Consider the following 18,328-nt stretch of genomic DNA (forward strand, 5'->3'; position numbering starts at 1 on the left):
TACTACTCCACAGATGTCTACATGGAGACTTGAATCTTACACAGATGAACAGAAAAGTATGATTTAAAACACATCACAGTTTAGCATAGTTATAGCCCTGAAAGTGTTATCAGGTACTAACCCACACTGCCTAAAGCACCAGTGCAGATTAGATATGTGGGTGAGGTCGCAAGGCAACAACTGCTGAAAGTGAAAGAGAGGTAAGGCAGTGCTGGAGAGACCACTACTCCGGAAATGACAGACAAATTAGTATCACAGGTCTGCATAAAAGTATGCTTTCATCCAAGTGAGAAACATAATTATACACAGAGAGAGAAAAATACTGAGCTCACAACTAACAGTTTCTTCTGCCAATAGTTGCTCGTCACTTCCTTCCATTTACAAGGCTACACAGACCAAAAAAACCACCAGAACACTGAGTCAAAAAAGTGTAAGAGACTACCTGGCCTCAAAAGAAATAGTTGAAGGAACAATGGCAATTTACAAGTCACACATTTGTATCTATTATTAGTATTGGCAACTGTTCTCAAACTGTGGGTCGTGACCCCATTTTAATGGGGTTGCCAGGGCCCACATTAGACTTGCTGGGACCCAGGGCTGAAGCTGAAACCCGAGTTCCACCCCCACGTGGGACTCAAGCTCCCGCCTCCGCTCCTCACCATACAATAACTGTTGTCAGAATGGGGTTGCAATGCAATAAAGTTTGAGAACCGCTGGATATGGTAATAACACCTAAGAGTACTAGGACTGAAAGAGATCAGAGAACAAATATTTCTAACCCCCAAAGCGTCCCGTTTGTTTACTTTGAGCATTTGATGAATCTTTGGGTCCAGTCAATTTCATTGTGTGTTTCACACAGCAACACAGGAGAGAAAACATTTTCTATATCTTATATGTCTAAGTGCACACAACCACAATAACTGGCAGAGGAACTCCAGTTGTAGTAGTAGCTGAAATTATTTACAACTTTTTTTTTTTTAAGTTAAGTACATTTAACAGTGAGTGTTGCTTTAAAAATTGCTTTTAAAAGCAGGAGAGGGAAGAGGCTTGCACTGCAAGTCTATAAAACTAACCAATATGGGGAAGACAGTGTTTTCAAGAACCAGCATGCTGTTTATTGATATGATCATAAGGGTATGCAGCACTGGCAGCTCATTTGGTTACATCATTTTTAGGATATGGCAACCGTTCTCAAAGGGTGGCTCGTGACCCCAGTTTAAAGGGTCCCATAACTGTACCCTGTAACCACTGCCTACCATTTGTTGTAAACTCGCTTTTTAAAAGAAGGACTTTGAACAGTGAAATTCAAGTCCAACATACGGACTTCTCTGTCCTCAGCTGAAGTTAAGTGATTTGCACTAGAGACCTCCAAGAAAAGGGCGAATATAAACACTGGCGCTGGAGAGGAGACTGGGAAATAGCTCTGAGGGAGGAGGAATTTCCAAAGTAGGGGAAAAAAAAGAGTCCGTGATACTTCGCAGCGTGAACCCTGAGTCTAACACAGCCGCAAGTAGCTCTTCGGGGGGGGGAACCAGGATGTTTGGAGCCGAAGGCGGCAATGGCACATCACTCAGACCCGCGGTCACTTGGGGAGGTCTTGACATGAACGCCCCCCAGATCAGTGAGCGTCTCCCCAGCGAGAGTCCGGGCAGGTCCCACTTACAGCGGCCGCCGCCCTGTGCAAACACCGGGGAGGCGCCTGGCCCGCTCCACCACAGGGGCATAAATAACCGCTGACTCCGGCATCAGACCGACCGCAGGTACCCTCGCGGGCCATCCCCAGCCAGCTGGCCCCAAAATGGAGGCCGTGGGGGCGGGGGGGAATCGCCGGCACGGCAAGGAAGTCCCGGCAGCCCGCGCAGCGCAGAGCGGCCACAGTAGCCGGCCGGGGGCGCAGCCTGAGGCAGCCAAGCTGAGCCAGGCGCGCGGCGGGTTGCCGCCGGGGGAAGAACCCGGGAGGGAGCAGCGGGCGCGCCGGGGCAGAGCCCAGGCTGAACCGCTAGGGAAGGGGCCGTGGAAGCGGGGGTTCGAGCCCCCTCCTGTTACCTTGCGGAGGTAGCTGGCCACCACCAGCTCGAAGGGGTATCTGTAAACCTGGTGCACGTCCACCGTGACCCCCATGCCCGGGGCCGGCGAGCGCAGCTGCCTCCCCTACGAACTTCCCCAACTTGCAGGCGAGGGGTGGGGCTGCAACAAGCCTGGCCCGGGCGCGGGTTTAACAGCGAGTTGGAGCACGGTATGCCTGGGCCCGGCTCCGCCCACCTGCCTTCTGACCACGCCCCTTTCCCCTAGAGCTCCCGAGGGGCGAGGGCCTGGGGACCTTCTGGGCCCGCAGCAGCCGCTGGTCCATATGCCCCAGGCAGCAGAATCATAGAATCACAGAATATCAGGGTTGGAAGGGACCTCAGGAGGTCACCTAGTCCAACCCCCTGCTCAAAGCAGGACCAATCCCCACCTAAATCATCCCACAAGTCTGCTTCACTCTAGGCAAAGGTTCCCCGGCCACTTCCCCATACCTGGAGTGGCACTAGTGGGCTGCCCTTCTGAATGTCTCACTCCTACCTTCCCCTGCCCAGCCTCGGCACTGGTAACCCCGCTCTTTCCTCCTGAGAGTGGTAACCTAGGCATTTTCAGTTCTGCTCTGCTGCCCTGCACGCTCAGGCTGTGTCCAATGTTTCTGCTTCTTCTGCCAGATTGTATCTCTGTCCTCTCCTTTCTAGCCAAACAGCCAAAGTCTTGTCCAGATCTTTATCATCTCTTTGTTATGTACTCTTCCTTTTCGGCCTCTATAACACCGACATTGCCCCATGCCCACCCCAAGGTCCGTACAGAACACAACTGCTGCGATCACCTTCCCTGGCGGTCACTATAATCACATCACTCTCTCCTTGTTTCGCTGCTTCAAGTTCAAGATTCTTTTCTTTACCTTCCAGGGCCATCATAGTTCTGCCCCTCCCTCATCTCTCATCACAAGACCCTGCCTCTTCCACTGTGCCTATGATGTCAGCCTCCTTCACCTACTTTTCAATTTATGGAAATATCTCCGCTCCTTCTTTAATGCCGCTCCTTATGCATGGAACGTGGAGGTGATCCTTAAGGTCGCTACCTTCTTTTCCTTCAAATTTCTGCTCAGGACCCACCTCTGGCACCACACTCATAAGAAATCCACAACGTAACATTGGCTAGATTGAGGACTGGGGGAGGGGGAGACAGCTGGCACTTATTGTAGCTATTCACAATAATTACACAAAGATAGTGTCAATGTAAATACATAAAGATTTTACATTTGGTTACCTCACTCGCTGACTCCACCCTCCGATAGGGCTTGTTCTCTTCATTATTATTCTCAATAATACAGTAGAGTCTACAGCTTCCAACCAAGATCAGGGCTCCATTATTATGAATCATCATTATTTTTTGCATTGCTGTGTCACCTAGGAGATGTAGTCGTGGATCAGGGTCCCACTGTGCTAGGTGCTGTACAAACAGAGAACAAATAGTCCCTGCCTGCCCCACAGAGGGGTTGGTCAGGGGACAAGGAGCAGGGAGGGGGTTGGATGGGTCGGAAATTCTGAGGGGGGCAGTCAGGGGGCAGGAAGTGGGAGGGGGTGGCAGGGCCGCCTGGAGGGGGCAAGTGGAGCAGTTTGCCCCAGGAGACTTTTCAGGGTCCCCCACTAGAGTTTTCGGTGGCGGGGGTCCTTCCGCTCCATGTCTTCAGTGAAGTGCCCCAAAGTCCCGGAGTGGAAGGACCCCCGCCACCGAAGACCCCAGGCCCCCTGAATCCTCTGGGCAGCTCTGGGGGGCGGATAGAGAGTGGGGGCCAGGCTGTTTGGGGAGGCACAGCCTTCCCTACCCGGTCCTCCATACAGTTTTGCAACTCCGATGTGGCCCTCAGGCCAAAAAGTTTGTTCACCCCTGGTGTAAAGAGACAAGAGAGACACAAGGAGGAAAAGGAAGTGGAAGCACAGAGAGGTGAAAAGACTCTGCTACAATCACAGAGAAATTTAGGATCAGAACCCATATCTCCCAGCAGCTAGTCCAGACAGGACAGATACTGTATATGGTGCCTAATACAATTGGACAACTATCCGGACAGGGGCTTCTGTGCCTGATGGAAATATGAATAGTAAAATAATCCCACTGTGTCCACCTGAATGTGGTGTTTTAAGAAAGAGCAAACACATTGTTCAGTGTTGTTTACTCAGTAAAGTAAGAGAACATTTATTAAGTTACTCAGGGCAATATATAACCAAAATCAGCTGAATCAATTTGAAAGGTAAAAAATTATATAAACCCAAATAATTGTATAACACAGTACTTAATATTATGTGTAATTCATATACCTATCTCACAATGCACACAGACGCAGATCCTGAAATCCATAGGCTTTATTTAGGCAATGTTCCTATTGAAGTAAATAGGAAAGAATAGATCTCAGTACTAGACCCAGTTTTTCGAACAATGGAAATGCTAAACTAAGGGGTCAAGGTAAATGGGGATAGATGACAAGGAGAGGTGTGAAGACCTGATAATAGTGTTGGGGAAGGAATCTGGGCAATGAGAATGGACAATAAATATTACTTTATAAATTTACATTTTCAGCTAATTTTTATTGTAAGTATTTAGCTTATGTATACCAGGAAAAATAATTTACATTTTATTTATTTTACACTGGTGAAACTGTAAATAAAGCCAACAAAACTCAAGAAAAGCATTTTGAAATGAAAACCAAACAAAATCTGAGGACAGAAATATGCTTAATGAGAATTACAGACTTTTGAAGTTGATTTTACCATTAGTTCATGCACAGATCAGGACCCCATCCACTCAGATTCACAGCACAGAATGGTAGTTCCCCAAGTTAAGGAAACTAAATTATCTGCGATATTATTATGCACTTTTTTAAAAGCATAATTTTGATATCAGTTACAAACATCAGAAGATCTGAAAACTAGGATGGCATTATTTCTAATAAAGCAACTGTCTCAAAAAAATCTTATAACATACACATGCCAAAGTACAAACTCAACCATAAATTACTCTGTCTAGGCTTGCAACCTCAGCGTGTGGAGCATGTAAAAAGCCTGTTAATTCAGAGTCTCAGAGGTAATATGCAAGTTAAACCTTCATTAACATTACCCAAGAATATCAAGTGTAATAAGCTTTTAGAAAACAAAAAGCATTTCCCCTGTTTGCCTTCACTTTTTATGAAGCCCTTGTGTCCTGTGCTGCCACTGGTAGCCTGCTAACAATTGAACATCACTGCTTCAGCTAAAGTAATTAGAGTTTGTATTTTGCAAATTACAACATGGGATTAATACGAAGCAACAGGAGCCCTGTTCACCAACAGCCTGATGCGGAGCAGAGCTGAATACCCTCAATTCCCATTAACATCAATGGGAGCTGTGGGTCAGCACTTCTCAGGATCAGGCTATAAAATGCTCCAGTTTTTCTATTTTTAATTTCCCCATGGTAATTTCTCAATAAGGTTTCAGACCTGGAGACAGGCTCTAGTCAGCTACTTAAATCATACACTGGGAGAACTGCTGTGTATCATCAGACTATATTTGAAATCTGCAGGAAATCCACTGTAGGGTCGAGTGAATTGCACAATAAAGTATCATTTTAAAATGTCCACCAAGTTAAATCTAAGAGGAGGTTTTGCCAACATGCAGCATTGTTTTTATACAAACATTTTGTAATTTGACAAGTTACTCACATGCTTAAACTACAGCTACTTCTGCTGTTTATTAGTGTTATTATTTTATTACAGGAGTACCTACAGGGCCCAGACAAGCATTGCAGCCCCACTGTACCAGGCACTATGTAAACATGTATTCCCCACCCTACTGAGTTAAGCATGTGCTTAAGTTATAAATATGTGTAGTCCGTTTGACTTCACTGGATTGCTCACATGTCAAATTAAGCACAATGTGTAAGTGTTTGCAAGATTGGTGCCTAATTTAATTAGAAGATGCAACAGGGGCATGTACAGACAAATTGATGGGGAGGGGGGTGGAGTAACAGTAATAGGAGTAGGTTTACACGTAGATTTAGGGGTGTGCACAATGCACTCTTGCCACTTTTTAATAACCTGCTGTTATACACTGGTTGCTTTCTTATATGAAGAATAGATAATGTGTACTAAGGTTTCAGTGAAACATTGACCTGGATATGCATATGTAATTGAAGGGATGGTAGACATGATTATTGGGCACAGACCTGGCAAGGTTGCAGGCCATTTTCATTGCAAGCAGGACATCGGAGAGCCCTGTAGGACTCTTTAAATCTGTTAGCCAACATTGAAAACTTGCTTCCATGGCACAGAGAGCAGGGGGCTGAGCCTGATCCTTTACACTGGGAGCAATTGTGTTCAGTGTCTCCTTCCTGAAACAAAAGAATCAAACAAATATCCTTTATTTAACACCAGAAATCTAATTAGTAACACACAGAGTAGCAGAGAACTGTCACCAGAAGAGCCCAATTTAGGGGGAAATTCTCCTCAAATCAGTACAACAGCTCATGGCTTTGATATACTGCTCTCCCTCCTGCTACCTGCTTGGGTCTCCTATCCTTATTCTGTTCTGCCTACAGGGAGCTCTCCAAAGTAGGGACTGTGTCTTCCCATGTTTATGGGAAATGCCTGGCATATTGTGATGCTACCACAAATAATAATTATGGGCTGTGTGAAATGCAATGAAGTTCAAGCTTCTTTCCTTCTCCCACAAGGCTCTGCATAGCTCTCCATCTGTTTCTGCTGGCATTTCTCACCACTCCTCTCTCCTCTGTCTCTCCACCAGTGAATCTTGCCTCATCTGTTCTTTAATCTCCTTCTTCTTTCTCTTCCCCCCGCCACACGCACCATCATGCCATCCTCAATGTTGCCCTATACACCTACAACTGCCTCCCCATCTGTGTGTGCCAGGCGCTCTCTTTCAAATCCCTCTCAAAATTCCCTGTGTCTGCAGATCCCAGAAATTATTAAATATCTTCACTCGGAAAAATGCCTTACTGCAAAAAGGCTGTCAAGTTCAGGTATTTGCATCATTCATGGACTTCTATTTTGCATAGCATTACAGAGCAAATGGTGAAATTTGAGGGCCTAAGTTAAGGTGTAGTTTGGTGCCAGATACATGCTTTAGGTGCCCACCTGCTGAAAGTCCAGACTGGTGTATTTCAACTTATAATGATAATACTAATAGGCACCTTCCAGGGCTCTGAGCTTGCACAATATCAAATGCAATCTATCTATCCAAATAGACTGGCCCACAGTTACCCTCCGAAAAGAACCAGTCCTAATTATGGAAACCTCACCTTTTACCATATTCTCTTCATCTCAGATGACCAGGAAAATTGATGGGCTTTGCTGAGCTTCCACAAGATTAGACTATTCAAGGACAACACCTTATGTCAGCTCCCTTTGTCTGCATTGAGGGACCTCCACCTTGAGCTCCTCCACGGATTGCAACTATGACAGGATCATGTAGGGAAGGAGGTAGCCTCCCAAGTAATGAGATCCCAAACCCATTCAGAGCTTTGAAGGTTAAATGTTGAATTTGGATCCCTACATTAGATGACCACATTCAAAAACTGGTCTCCCCTTCCCTGTTTCTAACCAAAACAAGTTCCATGTTACTGTATGTGCTACTGATTTAGGGGGATCTTCAATTTTGGGTGATGATTTTGAGACACTGTAAGGACACCCTGGTTTTGAGCACCTGCCCTCTGAAAATCAAGCCACTTTTAGGTGCCTCAAATTCAGCACCCAAAAACTGAGACACCTGAATCCCAAAGTCACTTTGGAAAACCTCTGCCTTAAAACTTTCCAGAGAAGGTAGAGCATTCGGTTTCCCTGTACACTCATACGTCTGAGCCACAAGCAGATTTTGTGTTTGGAGAATTTCTGTAAGTAAAACTACACCAAGCATAAAAGGTCAGTTACTGATTTGCAAAAGTTATAATTCTCAGGAGTGTCACTGCACAGCGGCACGACATTCTGGGAGCCCACTGAGGTCAGACTAATTGGAATTCTGACCAGGAAAGAATGACCTGTGCAAAAAATGCAGGACCTGAATCCGAAATATTTCTGCTGATATTAAAGGACTTCCGTTACAACCTCAGGGCTAGCTCAGCCATGTAGTAATAGTGCTCTGCATGGGGAGATTCAAGGTCAACTCTAAGGCCTGGTCTCTCATTCCATTGGGAGACAGGGACAAAGGGCCTGGTCTAACATCCATAAAAGTCAATGGAAGACCAATTGACTTCACTAGGGAGAAGATTCAGGACAAACTAGCACTACAGAAGTATAGCCCCTATCCCCTGGGTGTCAGGGATGCTTTGCTGCATAAACAGTGATCTCCCACAGTTGATATAAGAACAACATTGAGGCCAATGATTCCAGCTTTCAGCTGAAGTAACTGGTGACCTTGCAGATGGGTGAGCTTTGAAGAGGGGCTGATGTGGGAATTCTCAGGGCCCTGACCGGGCGAGGAGGACACAGCGGGAGTGGGGAGGAAGCACTGCAGCCCATCTTGCTTTACCTGCACATACTGCTTGTCAGCAAGTTGATTTTCTGCATCTTTCACACACCCATTGATTTGATGACCATCCCTTTCCTTCCCATCTCGGGACATGAAGGACCAGTCATCAGTGCCCTCGTTCTGGATGATTTTTCTCATCAGCTCCTTCTTGTCCATTGGTGTGCGGATGATTTTCAGGTTACTAGTGTAGATGACAATCTTGCCAAAATCTAAAATGGGGGAGGGCTGTAAAAGGGACACATGAGTACCTCAGCTGTACAAAACTATCACACAGTACAAGGCAATCTCTGCTGCCCTGGCAATTTCCAGAGGAATAAGGCCCATAATGCTCACTGCAGTTCACCCAATAGGCTTGCTCTGCAGATTTTAAGAAGAGCTCAACACACTGAGTGCACATTGAGCGCTGAGCTCTGTTAAAAACTTGGGCCACAATTCTGGCTGCTGAGCCCCTTGAAAATCTAGCCCTGAACTCCTTTGAAAATCTGGTCCTATGGGCCTGATTCAAAACCCATTGAAGTCAATGACAATCTTTCATTGACTTCAGTTGGCATTAGACAAGGCCCTATAAGCCTCATACACAAATTGCATCTTTGGGTAGGACAGCATCCTGGAGTCCATCTGTTTGTTTCAGCCCCAAGGGATGTAAAAATACCATGGTTTGAAATCAGCAGGGGAGGATTAGGGAGGAAAACCATCTCTGCATTAGGAAATGACCTGCACCCTTTGGCGGTTGAGAAGTTTGCAGAAATTTATCTCCCCATGATTTTTCATATTTCCAAGCGTGTCTTCACTTTCTGATCCTGCCCAGAAATGGAAGTGCCGAATGATGTCAGGAGAGTCTGTAACTTTTGACATTTCCTAACTCAATTTTGCAGATTTAAAAAGATAACAGATGAGTAGACAAGCATTTGGGGCAGTCACCCAAACAAAGGCAAATGTCTTAGAAACTCACCCAGAAATAACTCGAGTCCTAGACAATACTCCCTCTCTTAAATGTAAATTCCAATATCCAAGGCTGTGCGTGAGCTATTACAGTTTGCATAATGGGTGCCATGTTTGCCTATACAACCTGATGCACTGCCAGAATCTAATTCATTATTGAACATCAAAGGTGCTAGAAAAGGGGCATGGTCTATTGGTTAAAGCACAGGTTTTGGCCACAAAGAGATCCAAGTTCTACCCCAACTTCGTGTGTGACTGTAGCTAAGTCACCTTGGGCCTCATTCTCAGATCTGCTGAGCACCTGCAATAACCACCAATGTCAAAGTTGATGCCTTCATTGGAGCCAGCAGGTGTGCAACACCTTTGGAAATTGTGTATCAACCTTTCTATGCCTCACTTTCCCTATTTGTAAGTGGGCATAAAAATACTTACCTCCCTCTTGGGGCAAGGAGGGGCTTCATTTATTAATTTATTAATGTTCGTAAAGTGTTTTGAGATCCTTGGATGGAAAAGAAACAAAAACAACTAAATCCAGAATCTGTTGTAGTCTATATCTAACAATGAAAAGAAGGACTAAATAAATGTTCTTGTGTTCCTTGAATTTATATTCTTTTCTACCAATTTTAAAGCTCACCTAGGGGCTGTCGAGCACTTCTAGTAAAGCAGTATGTTTGCTCACTTGGCCCAGTTCCTCTTCTCTCTCTACAAGTATCATGCAGTAGCTTCCATATCTTGTTATTTTACACATTGGGTTGACATTGTGTGGGCATTGGTGGCACCTAGATCTCTCCCATTCTCTCTCTGTGTGTGGTACACAACAGTTTAGTTTCCTTGGGACTGAAATGATTTAATCTAACTAAAGTCTTTGGGCCTAATGTAGGAGTATTTGGGTTGTTAATGGCTTGTGATTTACTGGAGGTCAGACTAGATGATATAATGGCTCCTTCTGACCTTTAAACTTTAAATAGTTGGTGCAAACTAAGCCTGGGATTTTCAAAGTAGCCTAAGAGAGTTTTAGGCATCCAAAGCCTATTGAAATTCACCATCCTTAGGTTCTTTGGAAAATCCCAGTCTACATATAGTGTCTGGCACTGAAATACAGCATAGGCTATGTGCTAAGGGTGTGCTACACAGTTGTTAAACTTCACCAAATCTATCAATCATTTGGTAATTAGTTCATACACTGAGACATGTTTTAAAAAGGGTTTCAATTTAGCCTAGTGTCACCTGCCGTTTGCACCTAGTCACTTGGGCCTGCAATTCGGGTACATAAACACACACCACCATATAAATATTTATATAGTACCTTACCAGAACACTACATTACACACACAATTTCCCCACTGGAGAGAGGAGAGAGACAAGGAATCGCACATAACACACATAACAGATGTTAGTCACTACTGCAATATGTGCAGATGCAGTGGTGTAGAACCTTACCTATATGGAATGAAATAGAATAGAATAACTGATATATATAACTTCTGTGTGCTAAACCAAACCTGCAAAGTTCAATGCAAATTTGTGAAAGTTATTGGCAGTGTGACTTACTATATTATATTTTGATTTGAGACACTTCAGGCTAAGACCCAGACTCCATAGTATAAAAGTGGACCCATTTTAAAGCCACTTTGCAGCCAGTGTGAAAATCTAGCATGGACATTACTTACCCTGCGATGACTATCACTTGCTTGGTAGTCACTGAAGAGTGGAGGGTTACTTGCTAGATTGTACTTGGTACCGTCTTTGAATACACTGATCCTTTGGGCAGTCAGTTTGGCTGATGAATAAAACCTGGATTCTGGTGCCTCTCCAACCTTGTTGAAATGGTCCCCTGACTCAAAGCTGTGGTGGAGAAAACGGTGAGGGGATTCTTCCTCTGGAGGCTTCAGTTCCTGGCCATCTTCATAGACCTGCTTTAACACCCGGCCACTGTATGCCGAAGAGATTTTGAACCTCACTTTGCGGGGTCTTGCCTCACACCTCTGGCTTAGTTTCTTCTGAACCTCGTCCATTGATATGGATTTCATGCAGCGTCTCCCAGAAATCGACTCAGCAAGAAGATCTTTGGGTTTACAAGAAAAGCCTCTTTATTTTCTCCCAACCATGCAATGTATAATTCAGGGTTCCTATTAGGTCCTCTTGTGTTACAGTCAAGCTGACACCACTGTATTAAATATTGATGGATGCTCATGAAATGGAATGTAATTGTGGTGGTGAAATATAAGGTAAGTTTCACTGAGCTCCCCTGAATGATGGATGAGCCGGTGTACAAACACGAACAGGCGTTAACTTTGGAAGGGTGAAATTAAACTGGGACACAACTCACTCAGTCTATAGCCATGGGAACCCTCTCTCTGTATATTGTGATCAGAATCACCCAAATATACCACACGGGCAGTTTTTAGTAGTTTTCTGAAAAGGCTGAAAGTTATGAGGACAAGTTCTCAGGAAAAGCAATCCATCTACTCAAATAGCATATGTAAATAGTTCTCCCCATTCCTGCTCTGAAACCCTAGGAGTAAAAAGCTCTATTTCATTTTAATCCAAAATTCTCTACAGTTTGGTGGAGATCTAATTAAGATTGTCTCTTTCTTTAGCTTTAAATCCCTATTTGTAATTCTCACTGGCTTGCTGGGCCTTTTAACCATTCTGGTTTTGCTAGTCTATTTTTAAAGGCAATCTCCTGCTACAGTAGGACTTCAGATACCTCCCCCCACCACAAGAAACCCAGGAGGCCTGATTCTCCACTGCCCTGCACCTTGTGTAGTCATTTATGCCTGTACAATGGGTCTGATTTGGTGCACTCACTTTACACTACACAAGGTGCAAGGCATTGAGGATCAGGCCCAAGATCGTCACAGCCTGAACTCTTCTCTTCACTTCAGAAAAACAGCAATTGCTACAGCTGTTATGCAGATATTTTTTTTCAATGGCAGTTCACACCACAAGGCTCTGGTAACTGTAGCAAACATCTACAGTATCTGATAGGAGTCCTAGTTTAGTCTCCAACTGAAGCACCTTTAATGTCCTGACATTCTCAATGCCCCCCCATCCATATTGCAGCTAGCAGCCCCTCATGTCTCTTGCCTTTCAGTACTAAGGCACTGTCAAGGATCTCTGCCTATGTCTTAGTGGCATGCACTTTGCTGCTCTGGCAAAGTAGGTATTAGGCCTTACAGTTCCCAATCCCAGCTGTGCATTTCGGGCTTTTTTTTCATGTCCAGGGAAATGTATGCTAAGTAGCATAATGCATCAGCAGAATAACTGTCACCTGGCATTTAAAGATCCTATAAAAATCTACTTACATGAAGTACATGGAGCAATAGCTGCAATCTCTGCCTTTTTGCTTAGAATCCCTGATGTTACAGTAAAATGTCTTCATGATTTCATTGAGTGGTGCTTAAACTAAACTTTCTGTCTGCATCCTTCCCAGACTATCTCATATGGCTGAAAAATAGAGCTTTTTAAAGCAACATGTTCTCAATAGATTCATTATATTATATTATCATGACTACTTTATGAAACATTAGGAAGACAACTCAGGGGCCTACGTATTAATGAATTACTAAGCATTCAAATGGTGCCTGGAGGAAAATTTGTGCAGTAGAGACCTCCTAAAAGTATAGCCCTGATGTATAGAAAGTGTCTTCCATTTTGACAAGTGCTGTTTTAGTGAGTTCCTTTCCACTTCTGGAGCCCTGCAATATGCAGATATCACCTTCACTACAAGTTTAAATGCCATGTATTCTGCCCACAGAATGTATGCATAAGAACATAAGAAGGGCCATACTGGGTCAGGCCAAAGGTCCATCAAGCCCATCAAGTATCCTGTCCTCTGACAGTGGCCAATGGCAGGTACCCCAAAGGGAATGAACAGACAGGTTATCATAAAGTGATATGTCACCCAATCCCAGCTTCTGGCAAACAGAGGCTAGGGACACCATTCCTGCCCATCCTGGCTAATAGCCATTGATGGACCTATCTTCCATGAATCTATTAGCTCCCTTTTGAACCCTGTTATAGTATTGGCCTTCACAACACTCTCTGGCAAGGAGTTTGAGAGATTGACAGTGTGTTGCATGAAAAAATACTTTCTTGTGTTTGTTTTAAACCTGCTACCTATTAATTTCATTTTGTCGCCCCTTGTTCTTGTATTATGAGAAGGAGTAAATAATAATTCCTTATTTACTTTCTCTATACTACTCATGATTTTATAGACCTCTATCATATCCCACCTTAGTCGCCTCTTTTCCAAGCTGAAAAGTCCCAGTCTTATTAATCTCTCCTCATACAGAAGCTGTTCCATACCCCTAATCATTTTTATTGCCCTTTTCTGAACCTTTTCCAATTCCAATATATCTTTTTTGAGATGGGGTGACCACATCTGCACGCAGTATTCAAGGTATGGGCGTACCATGGATTTATATAGAGGTAATATGATATTTCCTGTCTTATTATCTATTCCTTTCTTGATGATTCCCAGTGTTCTTTTCGCTTTTTTGACTGCCGCTGCACATTGAGTGGATAATTTCAGAGAACTATCCACAAAGAATTCAAGATCTCTCTCTCTTGAGTGGAAACAGCTAATTTAGACCCCATCATTGTATATGTATAGTTAGGATTTTGTTTTCCAATGTGCATTACTTTGCATTTATCAACATCAAATTTCATCTGCCATTTTGTTGCCCAGTCACCCAGTTTTGTGAGATCCTTTTGTAGCTCTTCGCAGTCTGCCTGGGACTTAACTAGCTTGAGTAGTTTTGTATCATCTGCAAATTTTGCCACCTCACTGTTTACCCCTTTTCCAGATCGTTTATGAATATGTTAAATAGGACTGGGCCCAGTACAAATCCATGGGGACACCCACTATTTACCTCTCTCCATTCTGGAAACTAGCCATTTATTCCTACCCTTTGTTTAACTGGTTACCAATCCATGAGAGAACCTTCCCTCTTATCCCATGACTGCTTATTTTGCTTAAGAGCCTTTGGTGAGGGACCTTGCCAAAGGCTTTCTGAAAATTGAAATACACTGTATCCACTGGATCTCCTTTGTCCACATGCTTGTTGACCCCCTCAGAGAATTCTAGTAGATTGGTGAGGCATGATTTCCCTTTACGAAAAACATCTTGACTATTTCCCAAGAAATTATGTTCATCTATGTGTCTGACAATTTTGTTCTTTATGATAGTTTCAACCAATTTGCCTGGTACTGAAGTGAGGCTTACGGGCCTGTAGTTGCCAGGGTCACCTCTGGAGCCCTTTTTAAAAATTGGCGTCGCATGAGCTATCCTCCAGTCATGTGGTACAGAAACTGATTTAAATGATAGGTTACAGATGACAGTTAGTAGTCCTGCAATTTCATATTTGAGTTCCTTCAGAACTCTTGGGTGAATACCATCAGGTCCTGGAGACTTATTACTGTTTAGTTTATCAATTTGTTCCAAAACCTCCTCTAATGACACCTCAATTTGGGACAGTTCCTCAGATCTGTCACCCAAAAAAAAATGGTTCCGGTTTGGGAATATCCCTTACATACTTGACAGTGAAGACCAATGCAAAGAATTCATTTAGTTTCTCCACAATGGCCTTATCGTATTTGAGTGCTCCTTTAGCATCTCGATCGTTCAGTGGCCCCACTGGTTGTTTAGCAGGCTTTCTGCTTTGGATGTATTTTAAAAAAAAATTTGCTACTACTTTTGGAGTCTTTGGCTAGCTGTTCTTCAAATTCTTTTTTGGTCATACACCCCATCCATTTCAAAAACACACCAAAAAGACTGTAATATTCACCTTCGTCCCAACCTTCTACTTCACACAAAATTCAAAATCCAACCTCTCTGCCCAGAATGAATGTGCTTTGTAATCATGCAGCGCAGATCCTAGTGCATTTCTATTTCAAATTAGATATCACCACCTGTGTTTAAAATACATACCGTATAAACTGAGCCTCACTATTGTTCCATTTCTTTATACACAAAGATCAACCTACATTCATTTGATATGAATCTTACTTTACAAAGGCACTTTAGTCTGATGATTATTATTTTAGATAAAGAGAACAGGAAACAAAAGTAAAGAATCCATGACACAGTTCAGTGTGACCATCCCTTCTGTAATAATCTGAACATGAAATGGTTGCTGATAAACTTCATAGTCATTTATAGGAGCTGTCTGATTCATGACAGAGTCATCATTATTGTCTAGCTAAATACACCACTTATTCATTTTGGCCCTATTATTTTAGGAATGGAATTATAACCTCATCTTCTCCATTACTACAGTTGTTTTCAAAAACCCCAATGAGGATCAGGGCCCTGTTGCACTGGGCATTTTATCCTATGCATAGGGGGTGCTATGCAGAAAGGCCTAAGGATGGTTATGGAAGACTAGACAAATGTGGTATCTAGGCTGGCATCACTGGCCCAACAGAGGGGATAAAGGGTAATGTGATAAGAGACTAGGTCAGATATGTAGGAAGCAGCAAAGCTAGCTTGGAGCTTGAAAGCAAGAACAAGAACGTTTAACTTGCTGCAGTGGGGAAGGAGGGACTAAAAGTGTTCAGATCAGGATGTGCTCTGGAAGCTAATTTAGCAGTCACATGTCTGATGGATTGAAGGGCAGGAGGCTAGTGGGGGCATTGGGGAGGCCCAAAAGGAAAAGTTTAGAGTAACTGAGATAGAAGACACCATACCAAGGCGTACACAAGAGTTTTAGCTGTCAGGCTCAAGAGGAAAGGTTGAATCTTTGAAATGTGGAGAAAAAATGTCAATGTTTGGGTATAACCTGGATGTGTGCGGAGAAGGAAAGGAAGGAGTCAATGATTGGTTATGAGGCTGAAGGATAGGGAGGATTAACAGTGGCAGAGAATGGGTGAAATGCAAATGCATTTGGGAAGAAATAGACATTTTAGCCACAGGAAGTTTAAATCATCTGTGGAGGAGGAGATATAAGAGAAAGAGAAAGATTCCTCTACTCTTAGCTTCCCCTCCAGGTTCCTCTGCAGTAGGGGACAATCCATCCTAAGTTAGGGAAAGGTGTTTACTCAGGGAGGTGAAATTACTTAAGGGTATAATTGGGACATACAGTAGCAAACACAAGAAGAACCAGTGATAACTTTTCCAAATGTACACAAGTGACTTTCAATGAGATTTTAGCTCCTAAGTCACTTAGGTGCTTTTGAAAATTTTCCTTGAGCACTTTTGAAAACTCTACCCACTGTGCATATTTTAGTACCCCACATTTAGATTTCAAATGCAATACATTGTTCATACGTTATAAGAAATTTATTATTATTGCCCTGTGTGGACTTTGGATACTTTGCTGAGCAAATTGGGTGCAGTTTCCTTTTATCATCTTTTTATTGTATTTGCTCTGTGTATTTAAGAACCTTCTAACAGTTAGGGTTTGAATTCTCAGAATTGGCCTTTTCAAATCACTCAGCTATCCTTGCACTGGAATAATGGTGCATTTTTCCATTTTATTCCTAGGATAATGTGCTTGCAGCAAGTGCTGTCACAATGGAGATGAGAAAATTTGGGATGCTTTTACTTTTGCACAATCAAAATGATGGTGATTTGTCTGGATCTGGGTCCCATTTTACCTAAAATCTCCAAGTTTGAAGGATGGAGGGTTGAATAAATGACTCTGCTTTTTGCCCATCTCTAGCTCTAGATACCTTATAATTAGCATTCGCCCCAAACCCCAGGACTTTTTCACCATCACCACCTTTGCCACTATGCCTGGTGGATACTAACCAACTTTTTAAGAGGCTTTTCTCTGCAGTCACTAAATTTTAAAGCATCTAATCTATACCTCTTTCTGAATCCTTACCCTGTGAAAAGAAAATTCCCCAGTATTTCTGATCCCACAGGGATGAAGACAAGCATCCAAGAAGAAGCTTACTTCCTTTTTAAAGACAGCTACTGGAAAAATTTGACATCCTTAAACTGACCCCACTATTCAGCCCATGATGGCTGGCCTGTTGAGCCTGTGGACTATCAGATTTCACCATGTCATTGTTCTGACACTCAGTGGACCAGAAACAGGAAAAGGTGATTTGTCTTTCAAACAGGATGAGACAATTTCACTTTATCCATTGAAGCTAATTTCACTGAAGATATTATACTGATTACAGGAATTTTGTATTATCTCATAATACCAGAGCATGTACTTAGGGAATGACTCATCTCAGACTTCCCTATACTACCTGCCCGAGGAAAGCATAAGTGCAGCAGATGTCCGGGAGCCATCTTCTCTGCCAAGAAAGGGGGTCTCCCATTATTATAGATGGACTCAAACTTGAACTAGAAATCCAGCACATGTGCCAAAATGCTATACCAAGGAGAGTCATTTCCTAAACACAGGTTTCCGAGTGGTAGCTGTGTTAGTCTGTATCAGCAAAAAACAATGAGGAGTCCCTGTGGCACCGAAGTGCCACAAGGACTCCTCGTTATTTTTCCTAAACACAGTAAGATTCAACATATTACACCTCTGTTTGGCACCAAGGAAAACCCTGTAAAACGTTTTCCCATTTCAGGTTAAACCAACAGACATTGTTCCGCATTTTTTAGTCGTAGTTGAAGAAGCAAAATGTTCACTCTGGCTCTGCTTCCATTAGTCAATGGGAGCATTGTCATTGATTTAATGGGCCAGATTTTACTCATGCTGAGTAGTATTACTCTGCATATATTTATATTGAAGAAAATGAGCCAACTGGCAGAGTACAGTACTCCTCTAAGTAAGTACTGTACAACTTACATTTGTAAGTTGGCCCAACATTTGGCCCAAAGAGAGAAGGATCAGACCCTTTTTAGCTAAAGTAAAATGATATTATAAACCAGAAGA

At 43.2% G+C, this 18,328-nt stretch overlaps 2 protein-coding genes across 3 annotated transcripts in view; both read right to left on the reverse strand.

The window, feature by feature from the left end:
- Window positions 1-2,258, reverse strand: part of PRELID2 (PRELI domain containing 2) — a 41,994-nt gene extending 39,736 nt beyond the window's left edge. Inside the window, exon 1 of one of the 2 annotated variants that reach the window (XM_084637678.1) lies at window positions 2,047-2,257. In XM_084637678.1, coding sequence (XP_084493804.1) covers window positions 2,047-2,121 — 75 coding nt within the window. In that variant the 5' untranslated portion in view covers window positions 2,122-2,257. Of the gene's footprint in view, window positions 1-2,046 lie in introns of both variants that reach the window. The other variant, XM_084637679.1, reaches the window with a different exon arrangement.
- A 3,644-nt stretch (window positions 2,259-5,902) lies between these two features.
- GRXCR2 (glutaredoxin and cysteine rich domain containing 2) lies at window positions 5,903-11,512 on the reverse strand (the record flags this gene model as incomplete). Its single annotated transcript, XM_084637933.1, has 3 exons — window positions 5,903-6,387; window positions 8,541-8,765; window positions 11,153-11,512. 3 exons carry the CDS (start codon window positions 11,510-11,512, stop codon window positions 6,208-6,210), a joined length of 765 nt encoding a protein of 254 aa, XP_084494059.1. The 3' UTR covers window positions 5,903-6,207.
- Window positions 11,513-18,328: the final 6,816 nt, after the last annotated feature.

The sequence above is a fragment of the Lepidochelys olivacea genome (assembly GCF_965140295.1).
Source record: "Lepidochelys olivacea isolate rLepOli2 genome assembly, chromosome: 8".
In the NCBI taxonomy this organism is placed as follows: domain Eukaryota; kingdom Metazoa; phylum Chordata; order Testudines; family Cheloniidae; genus Lepidochelys; species Lepidochelys olivacea.